Source organism: Sceloporus occidentalis, unplaced genomic scaffold (genome assembly GCF_023333645.1).
Source record: "Sceloporus occidentalis isolate IW3139 unplaced genomic scaffold, rSceOcc1.0.p SCAF_2, whole genome shotgun sequence".
Lineage (NCBI taxonomy): Eukaryota > Metazoa > Chordata > Lepidosauria > Squamata > Phrynosomatidae > Sceloporus > Sceloporus occidentalis.
In genome coordinates this window covers 50,364,392-50,382,301 of record NW_028316982.1, presented here as the reverse complement: position 1 = coordinate 50,382,301, position 17,910 = coordinate 50,364,392, and the positions used below count along the sequence as shown (strand labels likewise).

The 17,910-nt window shown below is 41.5% G+C and overlaps 1 protein-coding gene across 1 annotated transcript in view; it reads right to left on the bottom strand.

The window, feature by feature from the left end:
- LOC149318283 (ovotransferrin-like) overlaps nt 1-17,403 on the bottom strand; it is a 29,042-nt gene extending 11,639 nt beyond the window's left edge. Inside the window, exons 1-9 of the mRNA XM_089509354.1 lie at nt 17,271-17,403; nt 12,466-12,632; nt 7,908-8,019; nt 6,617-6,808; nt 5,358-5,490; nt 4,310-4,365; nt 3,786-3,958; nt 2,692-2,869; nt 991-1,148 (exon numbers count right to left, since the gene is read on the bottom strand). Coding sequence (XP_089365480.1) covers nt 991-1,148; nt 2,692-2,869; nt 3,786-3,958; nt 4,310-4,365; nt 5,358-5,490; nt 6,617-6,808; nt 7,908-8,019; nt 12,466-12,632; nt 17,271-17,313 — 1,212 coding nt within the window. The 5' untranslated portion in view covers nt 17,314-17,403. The remainder of the gene's footprint in view (nt 1-990; nt 1,149-2,691; nt 2,870-3,785; nt 3,959-4,309; nt 4,366-5,357; nt 5,491-6,616; nt 6,809-7,907; nt 8,020-12,465; nt 12,633-17,270) is intronic.
- Between the last annotated feature and the right edge of the window lie 507 nt (nt 17,404-17,910).

Here is a 17,910-nt window from a genome sequence, read left to right as displayed (position 1 = left end):
AGTAACACACAGAAACACACCAAAATCATTTAGTTAAAACTCAGTGAAAAAGCTTAACATTCATCTCCGAATTAAACAGTTTCTACCTGACTTTCAGGAATGCCCCTCCCCTCCCACACCCAATTTAGTTCATCAATTTAACTGGGTCCCTCAGTTCTCTGTGCGTCTTTTAAAGTCAGGTGGAAGGGTTACCAGTGTCTATTACTTCTACCCATCCAGCTGCATATGTTTTCATCTGGATCAAGCCCCCTATGCACATTTATCTTTTATTTTTATTTTTAGCTAGAACTCTGGATATAATTTCATGAGTGACTATTAGAAAGACCCTAGCAAGAGCATGGGGGCTGGGAACCATACTCTTAAGTGCATTTCACAGCCTGGTCCACAGGAGGCCATTAAACAGCCCACTATAAAAAATGCACAGTACTTTGCAGATAAAATCACTCAGATTCATTCTGTTCACCCTGTCCTTCTGAGCTGCCTCAAAGGAATGGTACTGATTACATTACACTGGGACAATTCTTTTCTGGAGACCAGAAACCATGGCCATTTTGAGCAAGCCTAGAAATCTGCTATCTGCACAACCCATACAATTTTGCATTTGGCATTATAGTCACTGAGACACAACATAACATAGGGACACCTGAAGCAATGGGATGGAGACCATGAACGAACTACTTCGCTTTTGCAAAGCAGGGTGGCCAAAAATTCAGGAAGGCATGAAGACCAGAGAGGGAACAGGGATGGGATTTAGACACTATAAACTTCCTCCAGCTCATGTTGGATTAATTCAGGACAGATCTTAGAAAAATTACTTTTTGTCCTACAACTCCCAAAACCCATGTTGGCTGGGGGATTCTGGAAGTTGTTCAAAAGAATATATTTTTTTCAATACTGTCTATATAGAAAGAAGGAGAGCTGAAGCACAGAAATAGCCTTAGTACTACTTTCAAGAACAAGGTGAGGGTGCAGGCATGTTTAAGCCCTTACTATGATCTTGATGATACATTCTTCTGTAGTTTCAGACACAGCACAGTCGATGGCACCATTGCTTACTCCGCTCCACAAGTCACACTTTGTCTTCTCAGCTGTGCCCACGGTACACCACACAATTCTGTTTGCTGTGTCAGGACCAGGAGCAATTCTCTCTAAGAGACCAGAAAGTTGAAACTCTGTTAACTCTGCACTCCAACGCCTCATCATTCTGTAATCTTACTGCTGGTAGAGGGAGACTACTGACTTCCAAATTTTCTTGACTGGCACATGGAAGGCCAACAAAGCAAAGTGTTGTGGGGAAAGTAGATAAATGAGTTAGTAGTCTTTTAAATTTAGAACGGCATCCTTTTTCTCCTGGAAACAATTAAAAAACAGTTTTGACATATAATTTAATCATCTTGACATAGACATAATAGGACATTTGCAGTAATAGTGAACTTGAATAACATACTACAAGTTTACAGGCTAAAATTAATGTTCTAATTAATTTTATTTACAGTACAAAAAGCAAAAATACTTAGTCTATTTAATGCTGAATAATATAGACAGAGCAGCTCAGAGACAAAATTTCTAATTCAGGAAAGATCCAACCCTATCCTATGACAGTTACAATAAAAATCTTGCAAGAAAAAATATTTACAAGCCTTATATAAGGGATTCAAATACTGTGCTTTATTTGCAAACCAACTGTATTTTCCAGCCATTGAAATCATATTTTGCCACTGTGAAAATATCTCCACTTCAGTATCTCATGTGAATGAGAATTGTTATTCTAAAATTATATGGAATATTGTGTATATCACATGCAGCTACTGGCGAGTAACTAGCTAGTAGCCAGTGACTTTTTTGTTTATACCTTTATTACTTTTGTGATTTTTAAGGAATAGTTTTGCTTGTGTTTTACTTCATTAGTATTGCCCAATTGTACTACTCAAATGTTGGATCTCAGAACTGTTCCATTAAAAAACATAAGGCCAGCCCTAAATTGCTTCTTTACTTAGCAAGTATTCTAAATACTTTGGCTTCCATCCGTGAAAATGTTCCCATGAGAAAGATTCAACAAGTAGTATGAAGGAATGCTTTTACTGATTACATTATATTATTTTATCATTATAATGTAGGCTGTTCTGGGCATTTCTAGTACAATAAAGATATATAAATGATTCTTTTATTATTGTTTTGGTTGCTAAAATACAAAATGTATGGCAGACTAACAGATCACAACTAGATAGTTTGCCTTATGCTCCAAAATGTTTTTTAATTATTCTTTTTGTACTAAAGATTGTTTTAACTGTTTTGTTTCTAATATATAAGCCACTTTGGCTCTAATATGGAACAAAAGTGGGATATTAATTAATTATTATTATTATTAAAAAGTGATGGACTGCTTTTGGTCAGATGGGTCATGAGCAAACAGAACATTCAGTTGGCATTTTCCTCATAATAAAACTGTCAGTCATTTATCAAAACTTGTTCCCTAGTCAGGACATTTATCCAATTATACATCTCAGTCAATAAAATTCTGATTTTGCAATTGTCCCCTCCCTATAGAATTCATGAACACACAGTTAATAAAATAAGCTGCATTTAAACCAATCCTGCTGACCATAGTTTCATTGTTTTCAATTAATTCTACCCATTCGATGATGCTCATCGCTGGACTCAATTATTCATTGCAACTGGTGTCCTGCTTACCTATTCTGAGACTCTGAGCAGAAGTATAATACTGGTTCCCCAGGTAGAAATGAAAATCCATAACATCAGGGACACGGCGAAGATTGACAGCAGAATCTTTAAACATGAGGTCTTTGAGGACACCCTCAGCGGGACCAAAAAGTTGACACTCTGCTTGGTTGTGCTTGGAATACCGTTCCTAGGAAAGGAGGGAAAGGGTTACATGGAAGTAAGGAACAGAAAATATGAAGACAAGTGAAACAAACATGTTAGAAAGTGTGTGTGTGTGTGTGAGAGAGAGAGAGAGAGAGAGAGAGAGAGATTATTTTCCTGCTTCCCCCTCCCCACATGTCTTGTGTACAGTTCTACTATACCACTTCTATCCATACAATATCATATCCTCCAACATTTCACAGATGAAAACTGGGATATGTGTGGTCAAGATGGCACAAATTATTCATAAGAAAGAACACACAAACTAGGAGATGTTACAGTAGTTTTTGTGGGGTTTTCGAGCTATGTGGCCATGTTCTAGAAGACGTTTCACTAGCATCTGTGGCTCACATTTTCAGAGAAATTTCACTGAAGATGCCAGCCACAGATGCTGGTGAAACATCAGAAATAAACTCTTCTAAAACATGGCCACATAGCCCGAAAACCCCACAAAAAACTATGGATGCCGGCCATGAAAGCCTTCGACTTCACATTACAGCAGTTTGATTTTCCCTGAAGCTACAGGAAAGAGCAAGACTTTGCCCCCACCCTTCTCTCCCTCCCGTTGAGTTAATTGAGTCCAAACTACTTTTGTACTTTAAGCTCATTTGTAGCAAATAAGTTTAGAAGAAAGGGGGAAAGTGGAAGGGGGAGAAAGAAAACCATACATTTTAAAAGCAGCTGAAAAAGAACAGAGGAGTAATGGAGACTGTTCCTGCCAGACTGGGAAAACCAGAGGGAATGCAATTTTCAAGGCATTTGCCACACTTTCTGTGACTATCAGCTAAACTGGGAGATCAGAGAACATCTGGAAGCGAGTACAGCCAGAATATTCATTACAGAAAGGTAGTGAAACATTTGTCTTCAGAAAATATGATAATGTTTGTTTGTTCTAATGATACCAAAGCATTAGAGAGGAGTGTCCAGATGGCATCTGCCCGACCATCCACAGTTCGTGCCACCACAGCATGAGCAGGAACCCTAGCCAGGTTACACTGCTGATACTCTTCAATGGGTTTTTTGGTGCCATCTTCACAGAGCAGCTCATAGTTGTTCCTGTCATCTGGAGAAAGAGCTGTGAAGAACAAGGAGTAACAATGTAAAGCCCAGAAAGAACAAGTTTTGTTATTAGCTGCTGGAAAACCAGAGCTCAGGAGCCATGACATACCAGTAATCATGGAAAAATAATATGCAAAGGGATCTTGCAACACCTTTGAGACTAACTGAAAGATAGAAATTGGTAGCATGAGCTTTCCTAGACTTGAGCCTAAGTCCTCAGATGCATTTGGTGAAGTAGGCTCAAATCTATGTAAGCTCATGCTATCAACTTCTATCATTCAGGTAGTCTCAAAGGTTGCAAACTGATTTTCCAAACTACAATGGCTATGTCTTTCAATGTAAAAACACTGTAAGTGAAAATATTTACCTAATACTGTTGCATCTTTCACAAAGGCCACATCTCCAGCTCCAGACTTCAGACACCTTAAATATGAAGAGAATGGGAAATATTAGAACAATTATGTTTTTGCTTGCTGCCTTGCAATCTTATCAACTTCTTTGTTTTTAGTTTTTAGTTCAGAGTATACTTATGGACAGATTTCTTTCCTAGACAGCAGTATGAATGATGAACCACTGGTACTGAAAGCAAATTTTAAACTAGGCACGTATTCAAAGGCACCTTTCTTCTGCAAACCAGTATATCTACCTCAGAAGTGAAAAAACTCATGGATTCCATAAGCATAGAAATCCAGCATTGTGTAGTGGTAGAGTGTTGGACCACGACTCTGAAGATCAGTGTTTGAATCTGCACTTGGCCATGGGAATCCACTGGGTGACCTTGGGCAAGTCACATTCTCTCAGCCTCAGAGGAAGGCAAAGGCCCCGTTGAACAAATCTTGCCCAGAAAACCCCATGGGGTTTCACTTTAGGGTCTCCATAATTTGGAAACAATGTGAAAATGTGAACACAACAACCCCATAACCATACAGTGTGGACACACCTTGCTTAGAAGCTAAAGGTAGCCTGAATTCAGGATGCTTCTTTCTGTCCACATAATGGATCTGCAATAAGATAATCATGAACACATGACACTTAGGTCTACCTAAGCCAGGGGTGGGAGTCATGCAACCTCTCCTTCTTCAGAGGTTTTCAAACAGAGGCTGGATGGCCATCTGTTGGGGGTGCTTTGACTGTGTGTTCCTGCATGGCAGGTGATTGGACTGGATGGCCCTTGAGGTCTGTACCAAGTATATAATTCTATGATTCTATGGTTGTTCCTACAAGAGAAAGCTAAACCCAAATAATGCTGCTCTTGGAAAATCTTACTAATTCAGGTAATGAAAAGAATGAAATAAAATTTTGTGCAGACAGTCTCTCAGGTTGCATTCCCCTCCTCCATACACACCATCATATTTATGATGAAACAAATTCACTAATACTGTACAAAAAAGGATAGAAAAACATAAACCACTCACTCTAAAGCTCCTGAATATCCAGAGAAAGGATCATTTCGGCTACATTTCTTGTCACCTTTTCCAGCACATAAGTGGCACAGATTTCTTTCAGAGGAACCTGGGACACAGGCAGCAGCAAAAAATCTGGCCACAGCTGTTAAAGAAGAATACACAAGCAGGTTATGATGCAGGGGGGGGGGGGTATCTCTTCCCATTACGTTGCTCTCATATGAGTTTGTATGAGAAAGCGAAACTTCACACATGCCTCAGATATTCCCTGAGAGAACCAATGTTTTCAAGGGTGACAATGATTCTCTCTCTTTGATCAGAAATAGATGCAGAACATGTTGCATTAACAAATTTTGTCTCATAGGCAGCTTCTTTCTGCAGTAATGTCAGGAAACCCCAATTGCACTTGTCTGATGCCATTTGGGCCAACAGACTGTGTTTGACTAACACTAGCTTTTATCCTCTGCTACATTTGAATGATTGGTTTTGGGATGGTGAATACAGGAAGTATTCCACTTTTGTAAAGGGCCCAAGACAGCACAGAAGAGATAGGAAATGTTTTGCATGTCATCTCCCAGAAGTCTCAACCATCATAGCCAATAGCATGAGATTATGTAGGAGAAATCATTAAATAGTTCAGGAGGATAAATGTTTCTTCCCGTAAAATATAAGGACTACCATAGCCACTCATTGCCCAAGACATTTGGCTGCCTAAGGCAAAAGACAAAATAGGACCCACTCCCCCAGTCAAGCTACGTAAAACCTAAGGCTAGCCATTCTATTTTGCTTTTTTGGCACCTAAGACAGAAGAAGAATCTCTCAATGGGTTGGATCCAGTCTTAGTTATGTGTAGAGTAGACCCACTGAAAGCAATGTGCCGCCTCTAAATATAATTAAGCCAGGTTCCAACTCAATGATAGTACTACATTAACAAATTACACTTTAATGAATTCATTTGACATAAATAAACCACTACCTGAGCCAGCTGCCTTGATCTGTCTAATGCCAGGACCGTCCCTATTCTTGAACAATCAACATGTTATACAGTATTGCTTTGCTGACCTACTTTGCTTAACTGATATGGTAGGTTCTGACCTAAAAAAACCCATACAACAGAAAAGCACCTCTTCCGTTTAATCCGTTTTATTTGTTTTGCTGGAGGTTCACTTGTTATGTTTCTGTAATTCTTTAGACATCTGATGACAGTCGCTTTTTTCTATTAGACTCTGCCACCCCCTCAATATCACTGTTCTCCTTGCCATGCTGCTTACCTTTTTCTATTGGTTCTGTATCTGCTCCTTCCCATTCTATTATTTTTTTAGCCACAAGTGTCCCTATTGGAATATTCCAGCCTGCAGATCGGCCCAAGCCAGTGTGGCAAGATTTCTTCCCTTTGAGATCAGCAAGCGAAGCAACTGTTCCTTTCTTCACAACGGCCACTGCATAGTAACTGGTAACAGATTCTGACAGAGAAAAATACAAAGCAGAAAGTAGATAGATATATGTGTGGAAATGGGGAGTGTTCCTACCTCTCCTTGGGTATGCCTTTTCAACAGTATTGTTGTCCTGGGGGCACAGATTTGGATCTTTGCAGCTCAGAAAAAGTTCCTGGTTTGGACTAATTCAACTGCTGGACTTCCCAAGACTAGTGGCTAGGGCATTGTGTAGTCCAAAAAATAATGTGTCACCCCAAGCTTTGGGTTCTGTCCCCCATAAATGCTTGAGACCAGCAGGAGCCTGTACCAAAGGTGGGCTTATAGCTTAACACTAGAACACATGGTTGCACACACAAGTTCCCATATTCAAGCTCCATTTAAAGGAATCAGAGGCCCTGGAGAGCAATTGTCTACCACAGTAGATAATCCTGGACTAACCTGAACCAACGGACTCTTTTAGCATAAGGCAGCTCTATCCATTACTTTCACCTCCTGTTTTTTTCCCCTTGGCTTATTCAGTTCTTTTCTTATTAACACTTTTTGCATACCTACCCTCAAGTAGCATCCTTTTGATGAAATGCAGTGCTTGGACAGTTACTTTACAATGTTAATTTATTTCTGTAGACTATTATCCTTACTGTTCATAGTGTTAGGAAAGGCTGTTCTTTTATGTTAATCATGAAATTACTTGCTATGGTGCTTAAATATCTGTGGGTTTTTCTAGATTTACAGGGGCCACCACATTCTTCCTCCTTTTTTCCTTTTTATATTAAAACAGACTATCACAGCTATCACTTTAAAAACTACTGTTGTGCAATTACTGTGATCTCACTTTTTAAAGAAAAATCTTAGGAATGATAAGAGAATGAATCAATATCTGGAAAAGTACCCATCCATGTGCCTCTAAAAATGGTTTTTAAAGTAATTTAGAGAAGCAATTAGAAAACTGTACTCAATATACTCTCAGCACATACTCCAATTTATTATTGTTCCCATGCATTACAGTATTTTTGAAAAGCAAAAAATTGGTAAATATATTATTTCTTGCATAACTCATTATTTCTGAGTTCTGATTCATTCATCTTGCATTCTCAGACAAGGCTTTGTATTTTGTTTTTAAATTTACCTCCTGCACTTGTGATATAGACTTCAGATACAACGGGCCTCAGGTTGTAAGGGGTCAAGCCTGCTTCAAAAACTAGGCCTCCGTCCAGGCTGATGGCATCAGCTTCATTGTTCTGGAAACACATAACAGGATTAAATGAGAGGAGACCACTAAACCACTATTCTCACCTCTTGGACATAAAAGTAATATGAATGGCAGGGGCAAAACCAGAGTCATACAACTCTCCAGATGTTATTGGACTCCGAGCACTCCCATCCCCACAGTAAGTGGACCAAAGCTATTTTACTGTCAGCATCTTCTAGGGACCCTTTCACACTATACTAGGGTTACCATTCATCAGGACCTCCAAACTGGGACAAATGTAGGACAAAATTTTCAAATGTAGGACACTTTTTTTGTGTGTCCTACATTTGAATAGGAGCCTCCGAGGCTTTCCCTCTCAGCCTGGACCCCGCCCTCGGCGGGGGCGGAGCCCAGGGAGGGAGGGACTCCTCCCCTTCAGGGAGGCTTTCCCTCTGGGCCTGGGCACCGCCCTCTGTGGGGGCGGAGCCCAAGCGGGGAGGGACTCCTCCCCTTCAGGGAGGCTTTCCCTGCAGGCCTTGGCCCAAGCTGCGAGGGAAAGCCTCCCTTAGCTTGCCATATCTCGCCCGGGGGTGGGGGCAATCCTGGGGGCGGGGCCAAACCGGGGCGGGACCATGTGGACCCGCCCCAAACCGGGAAACTCCCGCCCCCAGGCGGGATATGGCAAGCCTACACTATACAGTTATAGAATTGTGATGCCACTTTAACTGCCCTGGCTACATCCTGTGGAGTTCTATATGAGAATTCTTTATAGCCCTTCCTGAACTACAAATCACAAGATTCCACATGATAGAACCATGGAAATTACAGTGGAATCATAGTGCTATCATCGTTGCGAAGTGTGAAAGAGCCCCAGGCCTTGTCAGACTCTGTCAGCTTCGCTCATGATCTGCCAAACTTTTCCAAATTCTTGCACTCATCTACCCAGTTCTATCCTGTGCCATTACTTGTTCTCCCTTCTCATCCTATTTCTCTGCACAGCACTAATATCTGTGAAGCCAATAATTCTATGTATGTGACAACTGATGGCTCCTATGCCCTTAGCCCTTTAACCTTTAAACACCCTCCTGCAAGATCTCCATTGGCTGCCTATTCACTTCCGGGCGCAATACAAGGTGTTGGTAATTACCTATAAAGCCCTAAATGGCTTGGGCCCAGGTTACAATCCGCCCCGCACACTCAGGTCAGCCGGGAAGAATCTGCTAAGGGTTCCGACCGCGAGATATGTGTCAACCTCGCAAAGGGCCTTCTCTATCTTGGCCCCAAAAATTTGGAACACCCTTCCCGATTAGGGTTGCCATAAGTCAGGACCTCCAAACCAGGACAAATGTAGGACAAATGTAGGATAACATTTTCAAATGTAGGACACATTTTTTAAAATTGGAGAACACGTGAAAAAATTGATGATTTTTTAAAAAATGTTAATATAAATGCATGTTTCTTAGGCATGATCAAAATGGAGGACATTTTGGCATTATTTCTAGACAGATAAAAATAATATAAAATAAAAAGGTTGTTTATTTTTAATAATAAAAATAAAATAAAAAGGCAAGGTTGTTTATTTTTAATAATTAAAATAAAAATAAAATAAAAAGGCAAGGTTGTTTATTTTTAATAATTAAAATAAAAATAAAATAAAAAGGAAGGGTTGTTTATTTTTAAGAATAAAAATAAAAATAAAATATAAAGGAAGGGTTGTTCATTTTTAAGAATAAAAATAAAATAAAATAAAAAAGAAGGGTTGTTTATTTTTAAGAATAAAAAATAATTAAAAAATAAAAGAAATAAGGCAGAGCCGAAGTGGCCACTCACCTCTCCACTTCCTCCTCCTCAGTACCATTTGGAAATGGTGCTCTCCCCTCCCCCTGGCCCAGAGGCCTACCCTCATTGGTCCTCCTCTGCCTCCTCCTCCTCCTCCGCCTCCTCCTAGTCCACCTCCTCCAAAGCTCCGCCAGCTCTTTGGCACTGGCCAATGGCACACTGGGGCTGGAAACAGCCCCGCCCCTGCTCTTCAGCCATTGGCCAGCCAGCCAAAGGGGACGAGCTCTCCCTTTCCAGCCCCTTGCGTGGGCGCGCTACCGGGGAAGCGTGCGCTGTTGCAGCCGCGCAGGGCTAGAAAAGAGGAGCTTGTCCCCTTTGGCTGGCCGGCCAATGGCTGGCTGGCCAAAGAAGACGAGCTACTCTTTTCTAGCCCCGCGCGCGGGCACGCTAGCAGGGCGAGCGCGCGTTGTTGCCTGCCCAGGCAAGTGCCATGCGGCACAGTTGGGCAGAGGAGAGCAGCGCTGCCGAGGAGGAGGAGGAGGGCGGCGCTGCCGAAGAGGAGGAGGTGGGTGGCCGCTGGCCGCGCGCATTAGCGGTCGCGGCAATGGCCGCATGAGCAGGCCCAGCGTCCGGGCACAAAGCCGGGATTTTGGATGAACCAGGGCGGGGCGGGGCGGGACAGGGTCCTCCAAAAGCGGGATTGTCCCGGAGGCCCCCAGGATATGGCATCCCTATTCCCGCTCCACCACCTCCCTGGATCTCTTTAAAAAGAAACTTAAGACCTTCTTTTTCCATCACGCTTTTCCCCATGTGCCCTGATATTATATGGTTCCCCCCCCGATATGTATCTGCATCATTGACATCAACTCAGCTGGCTTTGATTTGGTTACATAGCTTTTTAAATTGTAATTGGTAATTTGTTTTATTGTTCTATTTTATTGTATGTACATATTGTATTTTTAACGTGTATTATTGTATTCTCTGTATTCTTGTGCACCACTTTGATCAATGTGGAAAAGCGGTATATTATTATTATTATTATTATTATTATTATTATTATTATTATTATTATCTAAACCAGTGGTTCTCAAACTGTAGACCATGACCGATAGTTACTCAGAAGGGTGCAAGAAAAGTCAGCCTGCAAGTATAGTAAATATGAAAAAGAAAGGCAAGCCCGTGTGTGTGTGTGTGTGTGTGTGTGTGTGTGTGTGTTTGTGTGTGTGTGTACATATGCACACCCACCCATCATTGAACACTGACTGATTCCTTCAAAAGCTTGGGGCTGAGTTTAGTATGCCTTCCTTTAACTTGAGACATAGCAAAAATCAACTTTCTTTTTTAATGTGTTTCCCACTCAGCATCTAATAAAGTTCTGTCAATGGCACAGCTGGCACATGCCCCTGCCAACCAGGAGGCATGCAGAGACCAGCTTGCCTGGCTCAGAGAAGGAGGGAGAGGGAAGAAGAAGCTGCTTAAAGGCCTTACAGCCGCCTCTGCATGCCTCAAACCGGGAGGAATTTGCTGGGCTGCTTTTGGATGATCCGCTCCCTCATACATACAACCCTGCAGCACAGGCTCCCTGGAAAACAATTCAGACAGAGCAATTGCCCCAGATTAAGCTGTGGTGGAGGGGAGATATGAAGAGAAAAAGTGGAGAGCATGAGAGCTCAGTGTTAAGACAGAGGGTGAGTTATGACAATACATACACCAAGAGAACCTAAGAAGAGATGTGATGAACTGGTCAAGGGCACCCTCATGAGGAATGGAGGGGAGGGGGGATAGATAGATAGTTTCCTGGCACACTACATACATTTCAACACCATCTAACCCCCCTCATCATCATGAGTGCACTCTTGGCCAGTTTATCACATCTCCTCTCTGATTTGATGTTCTTTTGGTGCCTGTTTATCAAACCATTTCCTGTATTGCTATGTATTGTATATGCATTATCCTACTTGAGAGTATTATTTTCCCTGGAAAATGATTAACCATCCATTATGAAACCAAGCCCTCCCTCCAGTCTATCTGCCTTGGTCCAGGCCTTGGAGGTAGAGAGGAACTGCTGGACCTCTTACCCTTTCCCTCCACCACTCCCTTCTCCTTCTGTGTCATGTCTTTTTAGATTGTAAGCCCGAGGGCAGGGATCCGTCTAGCTAAAAAGATTGCATGTACAGCGCTGTGTAAATTTACAGCGCTTCATAAATAAAGGTTAATAATAATAATAATAATAATAATTCCCATATTACATTCCAATACTTATATGGTTATCTACTCTTTGTGGTTTTAGGCACCATATTTCCTCCTGCCTTTGTCCCCCAATGACTACCATTAAAACTGAACTTGCCACCTCATCTCTATACCTACAAGGGTGTGAATTTCAACTGACATTCCCACACACCACAGGCTTATATATGCCTGTCTCTGGACTCTCCATTCCACCCTATGCATCCGAGGAAGTCTACAAAAGCCTACAAAAGTTCATGTCTACAACAGCTCATGCTACCAGCTTCTTTCTTTCAGTTAATCTCGAAGGTGCTACAAGCTCCCTTCGTAGGCTGAAATTGAGAGGAGATTCACCACCCCAGTGACATAATAGAAACCAGCTGCTATTGCAGCATGGTTGTCAGTTCTGCCATGAATATTTAGCTCATCTCACACAACGAGATAAAGAAAATCCCTCAGCTTCCATGTCTAGCTTCTGCAGGTCACTTACTGCAATGCCCTTTATGCATTCATGGACATCAGACTTCTTCACACAGCTCAACTGTGGCACGTTTTCCCCTTGTTGGTTGCTGAAGCACGTTTGCAGTCTTTGACATTTTGTTTGCTCAGGGGCTGAGGTTACACACCATCTTACTGGGGAGGTTGCAAGGCACAGTGCTGTGGAGGAAATGAAAAAGAAGTATTGATGCAATTTGACAGACCTTGAACAATGCCTGGACTGCTCCTCCCCATAATTTCAAGAAAAATGAGTTTTCCTTCCAAGTCAAATCAGTGCCAACACTAGGGAGTGTATCACATGGGAGGAATTTCTCTTAATTTCGAATGAAAAGAAAGTGGGGCCAGAACGCATTCACATGAATTCGCTAGTTCAGTGAATTCACGTGAATTTGAATTGTGTTCATACTGATTTCCCATTGCCCAAAAATAGCTTGCATTGCCCGAAATTGCGTGTGGTAGTCTATCACGCAATAACGTGAAACCCCATGATTGCATTCGGACTGACTTTCCATTGCCTGAGATTGCGTGTGGTAGTCTATCATGCAATAACGTTAAACCCCATGATTGCATTCGGATTACCATTGGATTATACTTCCAATTTTCTTTGTCTGATAACGTCCATCCTAGGTGAAAAGCACAGAAAATGGAGCAGAGTACTAAAGGTCAGTTCTTCTGCTGTCACAATAAACATCACATCAAAAGGCATCTGTGATGCTTGCACAATCATGTTAGGTGTGAATATGCTAACTCATGAAAGAAATCCCATTTGTGTGTTACTAAAAGAAGAGAGGAGGAGAAGGTGGCACCAAATATGGCTGGGGAAATATGTTATCTCCGCCATAGAAGCATAATCTGGAGAAATGACCTAAAAACCTGCAAATGTTGCATAGCAAACAAATTACAGTTCTAAATGTATTCCATAAAGAACTGCTAATCTATAATGGCAAATTAATGGGTTGAATTATGGGGAAAGAATCAGACTTATGGTTCTGATTTTTTAAAATTATATGGGTTTTTTTAAAATTATATTTCTTAAAATATTTATAGACCATCTTTTAGTCATAAGGATCCCAAAGCAGTGCTCAAATGAAATATTAATACAATTTTAAATACAGCAAAGATGAACCCTCATGTCCCAGGATAAAACAAACCTTTGCACTGTGTGAATTGTGTGTTGTTTTCTGTACTTCAAGTACTAAAGAATGGAAAAATATCTCATCTTCTAAGAAACTTTTTTTCTGTCACAAACCAAGTGTTATCTGCTCAAATAACCAGTGCCAGAAAAGGCAGGTTGGAATGAAAGTAACATAATCTCAGATAAAATAAAATAAAATGCACACTTCTTGTACTGTGGGTATTTCCTGGCCCCAGTGAACTTCAATATTCTCAACCCTTAAAACAAACAAACAAACACGAAGCACAAACTTTACTGTTCGCTGGAAGCTAAACACTGAACAGGCTAATCTAATCTCTTTAGAAAGGAATTTTATAATTCTGGTGCTGCTACATAAAAGGCCCTATTACACCATTCCTTTATAGTCTAGCTCAGTGATAGCGAACCTATGGCACTCAGAGCCCTCTCTGTGGGCACATGTGTCATTGGCCCAGTGCAGAGTTTGCCAGTGTTTGTTGTTAGAAAGCCAGAGGGACATGGCACTTTGCAATAAATAAGTGGGTTTTGAGTTGCAGTTTGGACACTTGGCCTCTAAAAGGTTTACCATCACTGGTCTAGCTTAACCTCTTTCCTAAGGCATGCACGTTATTGTTCAGAGGGAGTGTAACCACTTTCAGAACAGGTTGTACTCCTACGAATCTGTCAAGACATCTGGCTTATTGGGACCTAGCCTCAGCTTGTTAGCCCATGCCCCAGCTTCTTTGTTGTCAGTTGCAGAAGTGGCTATCACCACCATAGTGATTGGCCTCAGATTGGTCCCTCCCAATGGCTTCATGAAGATATTTCCGTAGAAAAGGGCATAAATCTGGAAGAAATCTGGCTGAGCAGTAACCCCTCATCAACACCTTCTGGGCATGTTCAGAAGATAGATTTGCCACTCTCCGTCATGCATGCCCAAAAGGCTGTATGTGTGGTCAAGCAACTTGCCCCTAAAACATGTTGGTGCAAGGGCCAAGGAAAACCAGAAGGCCATCCCATATAAATGCACTTAATTAGAGCCTGGAGGAGTTACATTTTCTGAACAAGAACTCCCCAAATCTCCCAGCCAGCAAGCTCACTGACCACGCTGGCTGGGGTTTCTGGACGTTGTAGTTTTAGAAAGCAACTTCCTCAAGGTCTGCACCAAATATGACTGGAATCTTACTTTTTGCAGTAGGAAGAAATGTTAAGCTCCTTCTTCACTCTCAGCATGGTCTTGATATCACATTTAAGATTTTCAGACACATCACTATTAACGAGGCAATAAAGAGGCTATAAAATTGGCTGTTTAAACCTCGATTTTGCCTCCCCCTCCATGTGATAAAGTCCTATGAAAGCCAGTGTGGTGTAGTGATTTGAGTGTTAGACTACAACTCTGGAAACCAGGGTTTGAATCCCCCCATGACCAGTGAAACCCAATAGGTGGCTTTGGCAAGTTACACTCTCAGATTAACATCATGTTACCTATACCTATAAAGCCCTAAATGGCTTGGGCCCAGGATACCTTGAGGACCGCCTCTCCCCATACAATCCGCCCCGCACTCTCAGAACATCTGGGCAGCAGCTATTGAGGGTTCCAGGGGCCAGACTAGCCTCCACGTCTAGGAGGACTTTTACCATCTCGGCCCCGACCCTCTGGAATTCCCTGCCCATTGAGCTCCGCTCGGCCACCTCCCTGGCCCAGTTCAAAAAGGGGCTGAAGACCTTTCTGTTCAAACTTGCATTCCCTGATACAGGCCCCAACTAGTTTCTCCCCCCCCCCCCCCCCCATGTCTATGTCAGCAGTGGCAAGCTGGCTTGAATTGTTTTAATGTATTGTTTTTACTGTAATTGAATTTTACTGTAATTGTATTTTCTGATGTTGTACACCGCCCTGGTTATATAGAAGGGCGGTATATAAATAAAATTTTTATTTATTTATTTATTTATTTATGTTTAGTTCATTCCTAGCTCTGGTCAGTTGTAGAGTTCAGATGCTTTTCAGGAAAGAAGTCTTCAGTCCCTGGCTTCCTCAGATAAGGCTGAAAAATACCACACCTGAAATTCAGCAAAACCACTGTCAGTATAGACCAAGGATGGAAAAACCTTGACCCATAACTGATTTCTGCCCAGTAAACCACCAAATCTCAAGACTTTCCTCTTCGTCTGACTTAGCACCTTGAAAAAATCATTTTCAACTACAACTTCCAGAATCCCCTGGTCAACAAGACCAGTCCGTGGATTCTAGAAATTGTAGCCCAAAAGAGTAACATGAATAAGTTTTTATATGACTCAATATATAGCAACTTCTTATGTTCCTAATGACCATGAGAGCCATCGACCAGGCAGTTCTTCTGCACAAAATGTATGATTGTGGAGCTGCAAAATAATACTATGTTCTTGCAGAGGTCTCTTTGATTCAACAGGAGTTGAGAACTTCCTAGTAACATTATGCCTACCTCAGTTGCCCTTAATAATAATACCCTGCCCTGTCTTAATGATACCTTATATTTACCCATTCTAGTTTTAACACTGGAGTTCATAGTTTAGGGGAACACTAGAACTCTCTGGCTGAGAATTCTAAATACTCCTCCCTTAACTGTAAATCCCAGGATTCCATAGGACAGAACCATAGCAATTAAAGTGCGAATAAGTGTGTTGTGTGATATGGCCCCATGTTATCTTCTCCTCCCCTGTAAAATTCTGTGAAGAGGGTATGGTTGTTTCATTGTTAAAATAAAATCTTGAAGTGTCCTAAGTTATCAGTTTAATCTAGAATCATTGTTCTAAAGAGTCCTTTTAATTTGAATTACATACTACAAGGCAAACATAGGGTCTCAGCATTCTACAGACTGTGGCTATGGAAGTTAAAGTAGTATAATAAGTGTGTAATGTGAAAGCTTTCCCACCTACAGTTTTGTCCCATGGATTCTCCCCTTAGATTCACAGGGCAAGCACAGAGACGGACTCATGAATTTCCCAAAGTAACAGGTAGCCCCACACCTTCACTTTTCCTTGCTCAAAGCATATCACTTTGGGATAAGAATACTATTGCCTTTTCTGTACTAAAGAGTTGTTCACACTTCATGTTATTCATTCAGCATAATCTCGCTGCTCAGTGTGCTTAGCACAAGCATGTAAACATTCTATATTTTGTTAAAAATATTTATAAATGATAGTAAATATATATAATTTATTCATAATAACAAAGCACCATTGCAGCCTTTAAAATTTTTGGCTTAAAGCTGGGCACACTTTAGAGGATCACCAAAGTTTTTGGACTGAGCCATCAATGAAGAGCAGAAGTGCTAGGGGACCTCTGACCATTCCAAAGTAGGGATTGTATTGTTGCTCATGTGTCACTGAAGCAGCAGGGGACAGTTGTGGCTGTCTTGTTCTGCTGCAATCCCCGTCAATCCTCACCATCACAGCCAGTGGTGAGAGCTGATGTGAGATTTAGTTCTATATTTGGGCAGCCACACATGCACACCTTCTGTGCACTAAAAATGCAATTCAGTTGTTCTATCAAAATCAATAAGTGCCATAAATAAAAATGATAATTTTTCAGTTTCTACAAGCAGTAGGAAAGGTGCCCCTCTAATCTCACACAGCTGCCCCTCAAATTCCTTTGTCTTGCTACTTTCTGCAAGCCAACATTCACTTACCCAGGAGCCCAAAGGACAGCGTGGCTTGGAGGGCAAGTTTCATGGTGTTTTTCCACCCCTCTGGTAGATTCCAGATAGGTGTTGTCTGGTGTCACTCACAGACTGCTCCAAAGCATCTGTGCAAGTTTTTTACTCAGATGCCTTGCCTTTTTATAGTGTGAGCAGAGTCTGCAGTGTTAGCAGAAGTGGTGACCCAACTGTGTTTGTCCTTCCTCATTTCCCAATAGCTCCTGGCTGCCTCCCCCTTTAACCAGCCCATTTTTAGGAAGAATTTCATTTTGGCACTGAATTCATAGTCAAGCAGGCAGGCATGGATGGGAACCGGCAAAAGGGATTGAGAGGCTTCAAATGGGAAATTCCCCTTGTCGTTTTCATACTTCCTCTACTTGGAATAGAGTTAAATTGGCAAAAAACATTCACCACCATTGTTCATATTAAATGGGCAGGAAAAAAAACACCATGACCCCAATCTACCAAAAAAAAACAAAACCCCAAACAATACAAAAGCCTGCTGTACTTGGCTCTGAATTTAGACCCTTTGTGCAACTATCCTTCTTCCAACAAATATCTGTTTTTCAGAATCTGGAAATGTTACCTAAAATCTCAGAGCTTGGAAATGTTATCTTTTTGGACTATAGCT